Genomic DNA, 17,138 nt, shown 5'->3' with positions numbered 1-17,138 from the left:
AAGCGGGTGGGAGCACCGTGGGTAAAGTGAGGGCTGGAGTCCGGGTCTTCGAGGGCCTGGGAGCTCGGGCTCTGAGCCGTAGAGAGCTGGCTTCGCGTCTCACCTGTTACTTAATACCTGTGTGTCATTGGGCAAGTTAACATTTATTCGGGGCTGCGTCACTGGTTACGAGGACAGCTGAGGCTGACGGGCAGTCCAGGTGACCTGGACAGGGGCACCGGGTCCCTGTCTGGCTGTGAGGCCTGTGGACTTCCGGGTCCCTTCACCTGGTAGGTGGGATTGCCCAGAGGAGGCAGCCAGGCTGTTATGGGGTAGGCAGAGTTGCTGGCTTCGCTGAGTGTGTGTGGCGCCGAGGCCCACGGGGTGATTTTAGGGTCGGGCCCCGCTGCTCCACAATCCCAAGGAGTGAGGGGGCCTGGGCTCTCGTCCGTCCTGCTGCCGGGAAAAGAACCTTCAGCCTGCTCGGCTAGCTGCTGCTACCTTCTCTTTCCGAAACGGGACGTGTTATCAGATAACAGCAACAACGACAACAGCAATAATAGCGAACGATAATAGTAATAACAGTGATTGTGTTTACTGTGTACCAGGCACCAAGCTAAATGCCCAGTCTCATCTCTTGTCTCTAGGAAGTGGACACTTCATTACCCATGTCACAGGTGGGAAATTGAGGCTTGGGGAAGTTAGGTGGCCAGAGTTACATATAGATGGTACATGTTCATTCAACAGAGACTTAGAACCAGGGCCTCTCCGACCGGAGGCCAGGTGTTTGACCATCACCCGACCCTCCAGGGATGCGCTGGGGACTCGGGATCTAAGCTCAGGACTTCAGACTTCGGTTCATGCTGGGAGGGGTGGCTGGCTCCATAGGAATGATCCCCTTCGGTGTGTATTTATTGGGGTAAGAACTTTGCCTCTTACGAGATCTAACTTTGCCTCTTGAGCTCTTGGGAGAGTAGTGTCCAAGCTGTTGCTGGAAAGTTCCATAGACCCCACCTGGGGAACCAAGCAGAGTGGCCTCGGCCCTGCCTGTGTGTGGTTCTGGGTGGCGCCCGTTCCCTTGAGATGGGAGCAGGGCAAAAGCAGCCCCCTCCCCTCTTGCCCCACACAGAGGTCTCGTGATGGTGGAGGGGTGTGGAAGGGCGTCTCCACCTGCAGGCCGGCTCCACGGGGCCAGGGACTTTTCTTGGCGGGGGAGGCGGGTATTTTGTTTGCTGCCATATCCTCCCGGCTTAGCACGGTGCCAGGCACAGGGCGAGTGCCAAAGGCATCCCCGTTGAATGAACGATGGATTCCAATGGACAGAAGGAGGAGCCGGGTCTGAAAGGCGACTCTCAGTGTCTCCGTGAAAATGAAGAGAAAACAAACCGTGTGGAAACAGAATCCCTGACCCGGGGTTCTGACTCTGGCAGCTGACTGAGGCCAGGACAGAGGCCCGCGGGAAGGGAGGCCTCAAGCGGCCGAGGGGCTGATCCCGCCGACGCCACTCATGTCGGCTGCTGTTTCCTGAGTCACAGTCCGAGTTGAGTGCTCCCTGCACAAGATCTCATCTCCTAGGCAATGCAGCCCTAGGAGGCGGGGCTACTGATTATGCCCATTTTGCAGATGAGGAACTGAGGCTTAGAGTCGAAGTAGTTTACCCGAGATCTTGCAGAGCTGGTGAATGGCAGGGCTGCAGCTTGGCCCGTCTGACTCCACAGCCATCCATCCGCTGGAGCTCACAGGGTTGGCCTTTCTGGTGGACTTTGAAACCTGTGAACTCACAGCCACCCTGAGCACCCAGTAAGTACTTGCTGGGAAATGAGAGCGTGTAGGTCGCCCGCTCCCTGTGTTTTCCCCGACTCGGGCCGTGTCTCTCACCTCTGAGCGCACCATGCCCTCTGGATTTGTTTGCTTTTCCTGCCCAGTTTCGCTGCCATCCCCACCGGCCCCACTGCAGCCTCAGCATTTCCTGTTGGCTCCTGGCCCGGCTGCAGGGACCCTCAGTGGCTCCCGGGAGGTACTTGTCCTACCCCTTCCTGGGCTTATCCAGGCAAGATGGACTGTGTTGCCCACTGGCCAGCGTCTCTCACCCGGGCCTGGAGCCTGAGGGAAGCAGCTGGGCAGCTGGGAGAGCCAAGGAGACCCATCCTCCCTGGACGCGTCGGTGCCGAGAAGATCAGACCAGGCCTGGGGAAGCAGCGTTTGAACAGGATGGAAACGGCGCTGGAGGCCCTGCCTGCAGCCTGGCCTTGTGGCTTCTGAGGGCCGAGGGTCTGGGGAGCATGGGGGCTCTTGGGGGCAGCTCGACGAGGCTGGAGTAGCCCCTGGCCCCGGGAGGAAATGGAGGTGTCCCCGAAGGTTTGTGAGATGGCTGCAGACCCAGTCTGGAGTTGCTTGGCATCCCGAGCTTGCCCTTAACTTGCTGTTTCCCCAGATCCAGAGCATTCGTAGCCTCCTGTGTCCTGTCCTGCAGGGTCTCCATGGGACCTGAGGACTGACAGAGACAAGCTTCCCTCCCAGTGGAGTCCCTCATGGGAGGGTTATGGGCACCCTTTTCCCATGAAAGACCTCTGTCTGGCCCCTTGCCGGTCCCTAAGTTGGAAAAGCTGTGTTTTTGTTTTTGTTTTTGCCCTTTTCCACCCCTGGCTACAAGGGGTTTCCATATAGGAGCTATGGTCTTTGGGTCACAGACCCTTTGAGTCCCCAGTATGAAGGCCACACAGCCTCTGGCCTGAAAAAATGTACACAGGTTCGCATCCATTACATCGAGTCCCCCTTCAGGAACGTGTCAAGTCCACCCCTGGATCCCTGCAGTGACAGGACTCTGCCTTATGCATCTTCCATCCCAGTGCCTGGCACAAAGAAGACACGGCACTAATAGTTTACGTGTGCACGGACGTTACAGTTTATGTAGCCCTTTCCACACGCATCTCATTTTGATTTGCACAACTGTGGCAGGCAGATTAATGTCCCTCTCCAAGACTTCCATGTTCTAATTCCCAGAACCTGGGAATGTGCGACCTTGTACAGATGTGATGAAGTTAAGGGCCTTGAGATGGGGAGATGATGCTGGATTATCCAGGCAGGCCCAACGGAATCACAGGGGTCCTTATAAGGGGGCCTGTGGAGTCAGAGAGGGATTGAGAGATGCTGTGCGGTTGGCTTTGAAGATGGAGGAGGGGCCATGAGCCAAGGCTGCTTCCAGAGGCTGGAAAGAGGCAAGGGAGCAGATTCTCCCTTAGAGCTGCCGGAAGGAGCACAGCTCTGCCAACACCTTGCTTTTACCCTAGTGAAACCCATTGTGGATTTCGGAACTTTATGGCTGTAAGAGAATATACATCTGTGTTGTTTGAAGTTACTAAGGTTGTGGTAACTGTCACAGCAGCAGTAGGAGACTAACACAGCAGCCCTGGAGAGAGGGAATTCTTATGGGTCCCGTCGTGCAGGCCCAGAGAGGTGCAGTCACTGGTCCAAGGGAGCCGAGTGGCAGGTAGTGGCGCTTGGGTTCAAAGCCAGAGGGCCGGGGCTCTGTTTGCTCTTCCCCAGCAGCCCCCTGCCCCCCCAGATCAGTGTTCTGCTGGGAGTCCCCCTGCCCTTCCCCTCTGTCCTCCATCCTCCACCTCTCTACTGAGTGCCTGCAATGTGCCAGGCGTTGCAGCGACTGAGGCAGACAGTCCCTGCCCTCGGGGGGCTGACATTCTGTGCCTTGGTGTGTTTATGGGCTCTGTAGCCAGATAACAATGGCCTGTGCGTCTTCTGCACTTATTATTCATCAAGCCCTGTTCTAAGAGCCTCTCCCGCCTCCAGTAATGCTCGTGACACTCACAGGTGGGTGCTCCTGTAATCCCCATTTTACAGATGCAGAAGCAGGTGCAGAGGACACACGCTGTCAGCCTCAGGACACGGAGCTGAGATGAGGCAGAGCCACGGTTGAACCTGGTTGGCTTCCAGACCCAGTGTTCTAACCCCTGTCCTCCCGTCTCCTGCATAGATCTGGTTTGGACCTTGCCTGTCTTCCACATCAGCTCCACAACCGAGGACCCGTTCATTGTCTGATCTGCTTAACCTTCCATGTCGTCTCTGTAAAGTGGAGGCTAAATGAGATGTGAGGACCAGATGCTCCCGCTGTCCTCAAGGGGTGTGGGTCTGCCTGGGGCAGGACTCCAGGGCACGAGGGAGCCCGCGTTGGCCGATCTGTTGCTCAGTGTTGCCTGGGATGTGTTTTCCTTCTCCCTTTCTTTCTTTCTTTTTTTCTAATAGTCATGCATGTTTATTGTAGAAAAATTGGAAAGTACAGAAAATGATAGACTAAAAGCAACCTTTAATTCTGTCACTGTGTGTTCCTCCCCAGCTTCCTTGCTATAAAGTGTACATATGTATATATATATCAATATTTTATAGAACTGTGTTTTATTGCACATGCTGTTTCCCAGCTCACCTTTTTTTTTTTTTTTTTTTTGCGGTACGCGGGCCTCTCACTGTTGTGGCCTCTCCCGCCACGGAGCACAGGCTCCGGACGCGCAGGCTCAGCGGCCATGGCTCACGGGCTCAGCCGCTCCTCGGCATGTGGGATCTTCCCGGACCGGGGCACGAAGCCGTGTCCCCTGCATCGGCAGGTGGACTCTCAACCACTGCGCCACCAGGGAAGCCCCCCAGCTCACCTTTTGACCTAATTACATAGGGTGAGCATTTTCCCATGGGAACTTCTGCAGTACCCCACAAGGCTCTTGATAAGTTATTGCTGGGGGTACAGTGCCTGTCCTGGGTCTGACTGCTGAGCCTGGGGCCCTCGAGATGACGGGAGGGAGGTGCGTGCACCACAGAGCAGAAGGCCAAGGTGGGGTCTGGGTTATTGTCTATGGCTGTGGGGAAAGATGGTTCCCCCGTGGCCTTGATGCTCGCTCCCCACTGAGGACTGTATTATAGATATCAAGTCAGGGTCCCCTCCTCCGACTTCCCTGGGGGCTCCTCCCCCCTCTGCTCATTCAGTAAGTGGATTTGTGACCATGTGGGGGATGGCACAGGACAAACAGACTGGGGCCCAGAACCATTCCATATGTGAGGGGTGGCCGGGCTCAGTGTGAAGAGGTGAGTGCATACAGGGACCCTGTTAGCTGGAGGAGGGGTGGAGGGGAAGGAGGGGGAAGAGAAACAGTGCACCCTGGGGTATTTATCGTGGGCCAGACCCTCTGCTAAGAGTTTTACAAGCCTTTATTTACTCCTTCCTGGAACCCTAAGAGGGAAGCATTATTGCTCCATTTCACAGATATGGAAAGTGAGGCACAGAGAGGTGCTAAGTGCCTTATCTGTGTTATCTCATTTAATCCTCACAGCAGCAAGTAGAGTGATTATTCATCCCGTCCCTCAGCAGCTCCAGGATGTTTAGCCACTGTCCTGGTCCACAGCCAAGTGGCAGAGCTGCAATCTTATCCCAGGTCTGTTGGCTCTGGAGCATATGTCTGTTCCCACCCTAAGCCCACGATTCCCCCGTTCTCAACCCTGGCTGCACATTGGAGCCAGCAGGGAGCTTTAAAAACACCAATGCTGGGCCCCTCCTGACGGATGGGTCAGAATCACTGGGGCAGGGGCTCTGGGTCTGTATCTCTGAGGAGCTTCCCAGGTGACTGCCGTGGGCAGCTGCTTTGAATCCTTCTACCAGGTGATCTTCAAGGTCCTTCTGCCTTTTTTTTTTTTTTGGCTGCACCGTGCGGCATGTGGAACTTCCCCGACCAGGGATCGAACCTGTGCCTCCTCAGTGGAAGTGCAGAGTCTTCACTACTGGACCACCAGGGATGTCCTTCTTTTTTTTTTTTTAAATCCTTATTAGAGTACGGTTGATTTATAATGTTGTGTTAGTTTCAGTTGTATAGCAAAGTGAATCAGTTACACATATACATATATCTACTCTTTTTAAGATTCTTTTCCCATATAGGTCATTACAGAGTATTGAGTAGAGTTCCCTGTGCTATACAGTAGGTCCTTATTAAGTATCTATTTTATATATAGTAGTGTGTATATGTCAATCCCAGTCTCCCATTTTATCCCTCCCCCCTGCCCCCTTTCTGGCTTTAACATGCTATATGAACTAGAAAGTGGCCAGGGCTGAAAAGAAAACTGGCAGCAGGCTTAATCCGGGCTTGATGTTTTTGCCTTTCTTTTGTGTCTCTTGGATTTAGGGATAGTGGTAGTGGTGCTGCTGGGGAATTTCTTGAGGGGAGTGATACTCTTGAGTCGGGCCATCCTGGGCAAGCCCTGCTGTCCCAGCCCTCGGTCTGCTGCAGATTGGGTTTTACTCAAGACCTTATAAGGCTCATGTTATTTTGGTCCTTTCAATTCCCAAAGGTGGAATTCTTTCCTCTTTCATATTTTTCAAACCTTGTCCTGGAAAAGGCATCAGGAATACCGTGTGCGCGCGCGCGTGAACACATATACACACACACACACACACACACGCGCGCGCGCACACGCACACGCACACACACACACACACACACACACACACACACACAGCCACCCAGCCAGCCAGGGATCCTCTGACCATACTGGTTTGGGGGGTCTTCTCTCTGATAACTCACACTGTGTAGCCTCTGGGAAGGGACCTTGTGGAATCTGCTGAGCAACCGGGCCCGCCATTCTCAGGGTGGGGCTTCTTGTCTTTAAAAGAGGCCGGGGAGCGGGGCATCCATCATCACTGAGTGTCCTCGTGTGAAGGGGCTGACGGAATGGGGTGACCAGGCCAGAGCAGGTCCCTGCTGTCACAGGACACTCACTTCCCCTCTTGTCCCCGGCGTGTCCCTGGAGAGAGAGGAGGTGGGCTCAGAAGGTGCTTTGAGCTCTGTGGTGGGCTCCTGGTGTACGTGACCTCGGTCTGGTCGGTGAACGCTGTCATGGGGGGGCCTCCTCTTCTTTGCCCAGCTTCTTGTTCTCTGTTCCTCTCCGCGGACTTGGCTCCTTTTCTTGGCATTCGAGTGGAGTGGCGGTGGCCTCACTTTGTAAGACGGTGTCATCTTAGTGGCTGGCCTTTCTTGCCTGTGCAAACTGAGAGGCATTAGAAGTGCAGGAAGCTCAGATAAGGGCGAGATAATTGGCCTCTTATTGCTTTTTTTATGGCCCTTTTATTATCTGAAACCTTTGGGGAGGCTCCAGGAGTGTTTGCGCACAAGGAGAATTAGATTTTCCAGCCAGGCAGCAGCTGGGAGAGGCTGCCCCTGGGTGGGCTCAGGGTGGGTCAGTGGCCTTGGCAGGCAGCTAGAAGGGCCAGGGAGGGAGGAGGCACCTCCCAGCCTCATTTCTTGCCATGCCCACTGCTTCCCTGGCCTGGGAGGCTCTTCCCCCTCCCGTCTGCCTGGGGAACACCTGCTCCGGTCTGAGGGCAGCAGAGTTGGTGTCAAGAGCAAGGCTTTGCAGGCAAAGTGCGACTCTGCCACTTGCTGGCCAGACGATTTGGGGCAAGGTACTTGCCAATTCTGAACCTCACTTTCCTCATCTGTAAAATGGTCACAATGAGACACGCACTTGTCCTCAAGCACTCTGCCTAGGGCTGGGCGCAGAGAAGATACCAGCAAAGTGCAGGGCAGGGATGCTGGTGGTCTCCAACCAAGCGTGGGAAGACCTGTCCATGTACGGGCGCTGGCCTCTTCCCTCCCTTGGGGCCCCTGGTGTCTCCGCTTGCCTCAGCCATTGAGGCACTCAGGGTGGGCATAAAGGTCACTGCTCTGCTGTGTGACCCCTGCTCCCCCGCCCAGGAAGCCAGGACCAGTACCTCGGTAGCTGCTCAACAGACGCACGAGCCCAGACTAGCTTCTCCAGTCGTGCTGGTGGCTTAAACCCACGCTGTCCTGTTCGGGGGCCACTAGCCACGTGTGGCTGTTCAAAATGAAATACAATGAAAAAATAAGTTCACTGTGTTTTGGTAACGTGCAAACCAGAGGCTCGTATTTTCAGCCCCATCCTGGCTTTTAGCATGTCGTAGCAGTTACAGATCCCTTCTAAAGCTGTCTGACCTTGCCCCCAAATGCCCATCCCGCCTCCAGAAGGTCACCCGGGACCTTCTGGGGTGTTCACTGGTCGAAACGCACCTCAGCCTTGGAGCTGGTGTCACGATTTCTCCTGGACAGAGACTCGATCATGCATCTCTGACTATGCCAAGAGCTCTTTCTCGCTTTCCTTTGTTTTTTTTTTTTGGTGGTACGCGGGCCCCTCACTGTTGTGGCCTCTCCCGTTGCGGAGCACAGGCTCTGGACACGCAGGCTCAGCGGCCATGGCTCACGGGCCCAGCCGCTCCGCGGCATGTGGGATCTTCCCGGACCGGGGCACAAACCCATGTCCCCTGCATCAGCAGGCAGACTCTCATCCACTGCGCCACCAGGGAAGCCCTCTCTTTCCTTTTTAAAAATATGGTTGGGAGAGCAGTCAAGCGAGGTGCAATGATGTCGTGACACAGCGAGTCTGTGATGTCGGTGAATGTTTGAATGCGGGCTCCCTGCTTCCACATGGTCTGGTGGAAGGAGCAGACTCTGCAGGGGGACAGCCTGGGCTGCAGATCCCCGCTCCCTCTGGCGAGCCGAGTGACTTCAGTAGAGTCAGTCATCAAGACTTCGTGAGCCTTAGTTTCCCCATCTTAGAATGAGGACGACACTGCCTACCTCACGTGGGCTCTTGTGTAGTGAAATATGCAAATATAGGTAAAGTACAGCAAGGGGCACCTGGCGCGTTCTTCCAGGAGTCACCAGTTGTCACGGTTAACGTAGCAAAGCAAACTTTAAAACCAAATTCTGCCGAAGTCTCACGTCAGCTCCCGCTGCAATGATTCGGTTCTGTCTGAGCATTTCTGAGCGGCTGCACTCAGCACCTTGAAGCCGCCTCCAGGTTGAGAAGGTGATGACTCAGGGAAGCGCCGTTAGGGATTGGGGCTCAGGTGGCTCCAGCCCAGCACCCCTCCTGGTCCAGACCAGCCCTGTCCCCTCTTGGCCTTAACTTCCCGCTGATGGAAAGCGTTACCCCAGGACTGAAACGCGCCCCTCCTCCCCAGGCGACACTGCTGACTTCTGGCAGTAAAACCGGAGCTGAGTCTTGCTTCTCCAGTGGTGCTGGTGGCTTCGGCCTGCGTTGTCCTGTTCGGGGGCTGCTAGCCGCATGTGGCTGTTTAAAATTAAATGACCTAAAATGAAAAGTTAAGTTCCTTAGACACACGAGTTCCATTAGCCACCTTCCAAGTGCCCCGCAGCCACGCGTGGCTCACTGGACAGCACAGACGTGGCATGTTTCCGCCGTCACAGCCGTCCTTGCTCTGTTACCTGAGACGCAGTCCTGAGAGCCCAGCTTAGGGGCCCAGCAGGCTGGCTTCACCGTCCAGCTCTGCCACTCTCAGGCCGGTGACCTTGGGCAGGTTCCTCTGCCCGCCACCTGGTAGAGTGGGAAGGATGCCAGGATCTACCTGTCAGTGCTACTGGGAAGGCGAGGCCAAGGGCCTGCTCACAGGAGGTGTTCCACACTTCACTCTCCTCCCTCCCCTCTCCCTGCACTTCCGGTTGTCATCTCCCCCTTCCCCTCCCCCTCCCTCTCCTCCTCCTCTGTTAAGGGCTTGCGTGCTGGCAAGTTCAAGTCAATTCTTCGTAACAGTGGCTGCTGCCTTGGACAGTAGAAGGCCTCTACCCTCTGGGTTGCCAGATGTGGCTTTTTTTTTTGAGCATGGGCTTAAAAAAAAAAACTAAAACCTTTCACTTTGGAATAGTTTTAGATTTGCAGGGACGTTGTAAAGGTAGCACGTAGAGTTCCATACACCACCTCATCCTGTTCTCCCCATTGTTCGCATCTTACACGACCACGGGATATTTATCAAAACTAAGAAACCAGCGTTGGTACGTTACCATTCTCTGAACTCCTGACTTTACCTGCATTTCATCAGTTTTTCGGCTTATGTTCCTTTTCTGTCCCGGGATCCCATCCAGGACCCACGTGGCATTCAGTTGTCATTTCCACTGCTCTGCTCTGTGACAGTTCCTCAGTTTTGTTTTTCATGATCATTGAGGAGTAGTGGGCAGGTGTTTTATAGCATGTTCCCCCATCTGGGTTTGTTTGGTGTTTTTCTCATGATTAGCCGGGGGTTATGGGCTTGGGGTAAGAATCCCACAGAGGTGAGCACCCTTCTCATCACGTCGTATCTGGAGTACATGATGCCTGAGTGACGGCACTGGGTTTTGCTCACTTGACCGCTTGGTTAAGGTGGTGTCTGCTGTTTCTCCACTGCTTTCCCTTTGCTTCTCTGCTCCTGGGAAGCGTGTCTCTGGTCCAGCCCATCCTCAAGTGTGTGGGAGTTAAGCCCTGCCTTCTGCATGGTCTTGTGAAGCTTCGCAGGTCCTCGTCTCTCAGATGCAAGGCCCCCCGGTCCTCTCCTCCATCTTGCATGTGGAGACTGGGGAGATGGAGTCTGCCCTGGAGGAGGAGAGACAGGTGCCCTGGCCTGAGGAACATCTGATCCTTATCACTTATCACCGTGAATACGTTTGACCTTTATGCTCTTGTAAAGCAGCAGGTCGGCCTTACAGTGCCTTCTAGAGGTGAGGAAACCAAGAGGGGACGGGGCTTGTCCAAGGCCAACCCAGCTGTGGCCTCCCCAGCTCGGCCTTGGGGTCAAGTGGCCCTGTCACCTGGTGAGGGACTGTCTGACGCTTCAAGGAACCAGCTATCCCATCCTCCTGGCTCACTGGCCCTGCTTCTCCGCCCGCAGGGAGCCGGCCGTGGTGAGCAATGGGGTTGCCGTGGACACAGCTTTCTCTGGGGTCCGGCACTCCAGCTGGAGACGGAAGAGCTCCCGTCGCAGTAAGTCCCCCGAATTCGCCCCCCACGCCGCCCGCCCCCCAGGTCTCAGCCCCAGGAGGTTGGTGTCAGGATAGCCTCCCCTTCTCTAGGCTGAGAGAGCTGATGTGGGCTTGTTGTCCTTGCTGCATGGCTGCTGTGGGCTTGGTGCAGCTCTGAGGTGGACTGGCCACTGCCCACCCTTGAGAGTTGCTCCCCTTTGCCACCTGATGTGAGTCGTGATCCAGGAGTAGATCACACATTCAGCTGCTCATCTGTCCCCCAAATACTTCCAAAGCTCCTACAGGGTGATCTGGGTGGTGGGTGTACACTGGTGACCAAGACGAGGTCCCTCTGGCAGCAGAACCAGACACATAGGCGGGCGGTTACCATGCAGAGAGCAGGTGCTAGGATGGGGAGGTGGGAGTTGGGAGAGCCCACGAGTCCTGAGGCAGAGAGTGAAGGAGCAGGGCTCCGGGCAAGAGTGTCTAGGCTGAGAGGGCAACCTGTGCCGGAGCCCAAGGGCGAGGGGATGCCTGGCACCTCGGAAGCAGTGAGCCTTGGTGTGGTAGAGGGGAGGGTCTAAGGGGTGAGCAGGGCCAGGTGAGGCTGCCATCTCCCCAGTTCCTCCCATTGTGTGTGTGTGGCGCCCCCGGAGGCCGTGCTTTCCCCAAAGTGACAGTGAGCCATAAGAGGCCAAGGGGAAGCCATGAGACCACGTCTGCACTTCAGTCCCATCACTGATGCTCTGAGACAAGGTGGTGGGCTGGAGGCTGTCCGGGGGAGGGAGGCTGATGGCTGGAGCCAGGGACCTGGAGAGAGGCGGGCAGGTCTGAACCATGTGGGAGGCAGAATCTGTGTTGGTGGGGAGGGGGCGGTGAGGCTCCTATAGGGCTCTGGGGGCCCTGGGACCGCAGGGAGCAACGCAGTTAGGAACGGGGACTTCAGAGTCCATCTGGTCCTCTGTCTTCCTGGAAGGCCTGTGGGGTGAGGACAGGCTACCATCAGGGGTGGGGACTGGTTTCCCAAACCCTCGCTCTGCTGGGGCCACATGCCCCTAGAGAGGGCAGAGATTGGGCACACAGTTATCGGGGGGAGACCTCTTTAAATATTCCAGCTCAGGAGCTGCTAACATGGGCAGGATGTGCTCTCTGCCCTGCTCATAGCACACCCAGCAAAATGTTAGGGGAGTGATGTGCTCATTTGCAGAATTTTTTACCAATCAGGGCCCCGCTGGCTGAGTTTTGGGGGACTCTGCTTAACCCCACTCTCCAAATCCATTCCCCCACTCCCTGCCGTATCCTGTGCTCATTAGATATGGATGCCTTGCCCTCCCCCGCCTCTGGGTGGGGGGTGACTCCTTTTGGGGTAGTCCTGGGGGCCTGGGCGGCTGAAGAGGCTTCCGGGCCCTGGGGCACAGGTACTGGGTTTGCTTCATGCTCCCTGCAGGTGCCATCAGTCAGAGGGGCAGGCCTGCAGGTGTCGGGGCGGCAGGGGGCATGTGCCGCAGTCACTGGGAGGGCGCCTTGGAGGGGCTGGGGAGCGGGAAGAGGCAGCGGAAGCTGCGTCCTCTTAGAGCAGTGGCTGGCTAGGGCTCCCCAGGGGCTGAGCTGCAGGATGCTGGCCCAGATGAGCCGTGGGGGTGCGGGCGGGCGGGCGGGCGGAGGGAGCTGCCAGCTGGTGCAGTCCTGCTGTCAGTCTGGCAGCCGCCCTGGGCCACCACAGCCTCCTTCGTGCTCTTTTCCTCTCCCTTCTCTCCCAGTCGACCGGTTTACTTTCCCCGCCCTGGAAGAAGATGTGATTTACGACGACGTCCCCTGCGAGAACCTGGACGCCCATCAACCCGGTAAAGCCTCTTTCAGGAGTCCCGCTTCTCTCCGGACAGAGGAGGGGTGGGAGGGGCGGCGGGGGGCGGGGCCTGGGGAGGGTCTCTCCTTCCACTTCCTCCCCGGCCCCCACCCAGTCCATGGCCCCTCCTTCTTGCTTTTAAAAACCACGGACGTCTTCCCAGGAGAGTCAGGAGATGGCTGAGGGCGTGGCCAGGCTGGGGCTAGGGCGGGGTTAGGGCTTCATGGGGCGGGGTTAGGGCTCCATGGGGAGGGGTTAGGGCTTCATGGGGAGGGGTTAACGCTTCAAGCGCAGGGATTAGGGCTTCAGGGGCAGGGGCATGCTGGGCTGTGGGTCCCCAGGCAAATCACTCACTTTTCCAAGCCTCCATTCCTCCTGAAAATGGGTTAATAGTCCAGACTTGCTGAATGGTGAAGCAGAGAAAGCCTGGGAAAGCCTGGGCCCTGCCGGGGAGATCGGGGCCGCAGAGGAGAAACAGGGTGGAGGAGGGTGAGTGCTGCTGGAACTGGGCCCACATACTCATCTAGCTGGAAGGAGGACTACCCAGGGACGAGGGATATTTAATATCCATTCACAGTAAGAGCCGTCTTTGCTTAAACACGTTTTGCCAGCTGCTCTTCATGGTTTATCTCCTGTAATCTGCTTTGAAACTTTGACTTAGGGTATTACTTCCTTATTCTTCAGAGGAGGAAACTGTAGAGGCAGAGCTGGGATTCGAACCTGGGTCATTCTGACTCCAAGTCCAGTGCTCTGTCCCCCCCCCAAAAGGATTTGGGTGGCATTTTATGAAAGATGAAACGCATTTGCTTCCCCTATTCAGTCAACCCTGTGAGGTCGGTAGGGCAGGGCCTGTGGCACCAGTTGACAGTCACATCAGAGAGGTTAAGCCACCAGCCCCAGATCACACAGCCAGAATTTGAATAGACATCTGCTGGACTCTGCTTTTTCTACAACACTGTTCTGCCTGTCTTCAGGGCCTCCCCGTCTAGTGGGGGAAACAGCCCCTGCATTTGTGGAGCTCCTGGTCTGACAGGGGCGACCGTAACCATCCTGGGGCAGCATATAGTCCAACGGGAGAGACACACAGACAACATGATGAGGCCCGACGTTCCCCGGGGGCACACTCCTGACACCTGTCCCAGGAGCAGGGCGGGTGGGCCCATGATCCACCCATCCATCTAACAAGCCCTGGAGGAACCTGGAACCCATTCCTGCTTGTAGCTCATGTGAATCCGGGAGAGTGGGAAAGGGTGGCTGGATGAAGTCCCAGAGCCAGGAGATCGGAGTGGCCTGAGGCCATTATTTGACCCCTTTGGGCTGTTCTCCCACCTGAATCCAATGAAGCCACTAATCACTTGGTCACAGTCTTCACTGGGCACCCTCGGGTCCCCAGGGTGTGGGGATATGGCATGTCCTGTGGTTTACCCTGAGGTGGGCAAGAGCAGGTGGCCTGGGAGCCAGTTGAGCCTGCCGATTGAGGGCCAGGACTCCTGCCCTGAGACCCCCCACTCTCTCTCGGGGCTGTGGGAGGGTTGAGTCGGCGAGGCTGGGCCCAGCCCTCAGCAGGTGCACCCCACAAGGAGCGCTGTGAACATCACACATGCCAGGGCCCCGCACGGCCTGTGGGCTCAGCCGGCGCTCAGTGTGGAGGGTGTCCACTGAGGTGCAGCCGCACAGGCCAGTGGACCCACACAGCCTCGGGCTTTCATCCCGGCTCTGCCATTAATTAGGGCACAGCTCTCTGTGCTTTGGGCCTTGGCTTCTTCGTATGAAATCAGAATATCGTCCTGACCTCACAGGACTTTGGGGAGGGCCACGCCGCAAAACTTCTGGTTAAATCTCTCTGGCCTCGGTCGATGCATCTGTAAAACTGGGCAATGCTAGCTTCCTCCTTGGGTGGTGGGGAGGATGCCGTGAGATAGTTGATGTAGAGCACTGAGTGGGTGGTGGTAAGTGCTTTGAAAGGGGAGCCATGTTCCTGAGCATTAGTGAAGCCCGTGGCCCCAGGAGATGAGGGGGCAGCGGGGACCAGGCCACTGTGAGGCCTCTGAAGGCTTAGGAATCTGGTGATGCTGTCTCCACTGGAGAGAGTATTTCTGGACGAGCCCAGGGGGTCGTCAGCACGGTGGTGCCTCTGTGGAAAGCAGCACGGTGAGTGGATGGGGCCCCCTCCCCACTCACTGCCTGACTTCGGGCAAGCACACGTCTTCTCTGGGCCCCATTTTCTCATCTGTCTGATGGGAGGCGGTGGTAGTTTCCGGCCCCACAGGGCTGCTGGGAGAATCTGGCATGTAGATTAGGTGGGCGGGGCCAGAAGTTAGGGGAAGTAGATGTCACGTGGTTCTTCCCCTGGGGCAGCCCCAAGAAACTGGGCTCTGCCCCTTGACTCACGGGTTGTGGGGCCTCCACTGCAGTAACAGGACAGTCAGCCCAGCCTTGTGAAGGTCACAGCCTGGTCACCAGCTGCTCTACTCCCTGCAGTAGAGCAGCTGGTGATGTTAGTCACTATCATCTTTTGCTGAAAAATAACCCCATGCTTCCTCCTGATCCTGGGACCTGAGTCTCCAGCTAAGCCCCAGTGTGTCTGTTTTGCTCTTTGGCTGAAAATCTTCCCCGACCCCTCACCTGCCCGGCTTTCCCGTGCGGGGGAGATGGAGGCTTGGGGTCAGTGTGGAGACCTTCAAGCCCACCCAGAGCCCCCGCGAGTAAGGATCAGCTGCTCTTTGGTGAGCGCCTGCCATGTACCAGGCTCTTGGCTAAGAGCTTTCTGTGCAAATATTATATTTACTCCAGCTTTCAGCTTATTATCCCCATTTTATAGAGAGGCTCCAATAACCAAAGTTCTCTTCTCTTTAGAATGCGTGGTTTCTGAGCAGATTTTTTTTTTTAAACCCATCTCAGTGCCATATTTTGTCTGTGTTAACGAAAAGCATTTTCACCTTCGCGCACTTTTTTGGAGTCTGCCCTTACTTTTGTGAGGCCTGCAGTTCAGTTATTCTCCAGGTAACAGCCCAGGAAGTGAAGCTCAGAGGTGAAGGTGAGGCCGAGAGCTCCCAGAGGTGGAGCTGGGGCCAGGGCTGGGACCCCGTGTTCTGGGCCCGGCAAACTGGCTTTCCCACCTCAGTCTAGAAACAACATCTCAAACCCGAGTTGACAGGGACCCCGAGAGTGCCCGGCCCTGGTGGCACCTGTCCCTCCGGGCCAGTGGACTGTCAGGTCTCTGTCCCCCAGTTTCCCCGTTCAAGGCATTTCCTGTGGGGCTGGGGAAGAAAAGGGAACATTCCTGGACGCTGGCCCAGGCGCGCCCCCTACTGGACCGTCCTGGACCCTCATGGGGAACTCAGATTTGGGGTGAGGGATCTGAGTCATTCAATGCCCCGGACCATCTTCATTTTCCCCCCTAGCATGCTGAGGCCAGAGCTGAGGGCCTGAGTCAGGGCTTGGTCTTAGGGCTTCTCTTTTACTCTAAAAAATGCCACAGAAGGGCTTCCCCGGTGGCGCAGTGGTTGAGAGTCCGCCTGCCGATGCAGGGGACACGGGTTCGTGCCCTGGTCCGGGAAGATCCCACATGCCGCGGAGCGGCTGGACCCGTGAGCCATGGCCGCTGAGCCTGCGCGTCTGGAGCCTGTGCTCCGCAACGGGAGAGGCCAGAGCAGTGAGAGGCCCGCGTACCGCAAAAAAAAAAAAAGAAAAAAGAAAAAGCCACAGAAGCCCCAAATGAGCATTCCGATCCTAGCAAGGTGGTGTGGATAGGGGAAGTTGTTGAGCCGGTTGTGTGCCAGGCACATTTCTTGTGCTTCTCTGCGTTTTTCACGTCCTCCTCACTCTGCGGGGTGGATGTCGTGTTCTCACTGCCTCCTGCTTATGGACCAGGAAGTGGAGCTGAAGGTCCACCTTGACCCACGCCCCCACCTGCCCGCCTGGGTTCAGAAATTGGGGCTGGTGGGCTTGGCCTCAGGGCCTCGGCTCACCAGCCCTGTCTCTTGGCCAGCAGGGGCAGAGAGGAAGCTGCTCTACGAGGATGTGTGCCGGGACGGGGCACCCCGGGAGACGGAGGACCTAGGCTGGAGCTCCAGTGAATTTGAGAGCTACAGCGAGGACTCCGGGGAGGAGGCCAAGCCGGAGGCAGAGCCCGCCAAGCACCGAGTGTCCTTCCAGCCCAAGGTGAGGGGGAAGGCGTCCCTCACCCCAGCCAAGGCACCTGCGAGTGGGGTGGTGAGGGCCAGGCCTGAGACTCGTACCTAAACCTCAGTGATTCCCAGGGATGTATGGTGAGAGAGGGAGAAGTGGCCCATGTAATCCCGAGACAGGAAGTGACCCACCCACATTGCTGATTGGCCGTGGAGAGCCCTAAACCTAGCATGGGCGTGGTTAGTGCCTGGCACAGGTGTTGCCCCTGCTCCAGGCCTGTGGCAGACCCGGCAATTGATGACGATGCTCACGGGCTCAGATCTGGCTTCAGAATCCTCCTGAACACAGTGCTTGGGCAGCCTAACTAACTGATTACAGTGGAC

General features: G+C 56.5%; 1 protein-coding gene across 8 annotated transcripts in view; it reads left to right on the top strand.

Annotated features, from left to right (window-relative positions):
• The window catches only part of ARHGEF10L (Rho guanine nucleotide exchange factor 10 like), a 161,747-nt gene that overhangs the window by 60,507 nt on the left and 84,102 nt on the right, over nt 1–17,138 (top strand). For 6 of the 8 annotated variants that reach the window (XM_033842426.2, XM_033842433.2, XM_033842441.2 and 3 more), the window contains 3 exons: nt 10,709–10,800; nt 12,539–12,622; nt 16,616–16,788. In XM_033842426.2, coding sequence (XP_033698317.1) covers nt 10,709–10,800; nt 12,539–12,622; nt 16,616–16,788 — 349 coding nt within the window. The remainder of the gene's footprint in view (nt 1–10,708; nt 10,801–12,538; nt 12,623–16,615; nt 16,789–17,138) is intronic. The other 2 variants (XM_073795244.1, XM_033842464.2) reach the window with 1 other exon arrangement.

Source organism: Tursiops truncatus, chromosome 1 (genome assembly GCF_011762595.2).
Source record: "Tursiops truncatus isolate mTurTru1 chromosome 1, mTurTru1.mat.Y, whole genome shotgun sequence".
In the NCBI taxonomy this organism is placed as follows: Eukaryota; Metazoa; Chordata; class Mammalia; order Artiodactyla; family Delphinidae; genus Tursiops; species Tursiops truncatus.
This window is presented reverse-complemented; position numbering and strand designations above follow the sequence as displayed.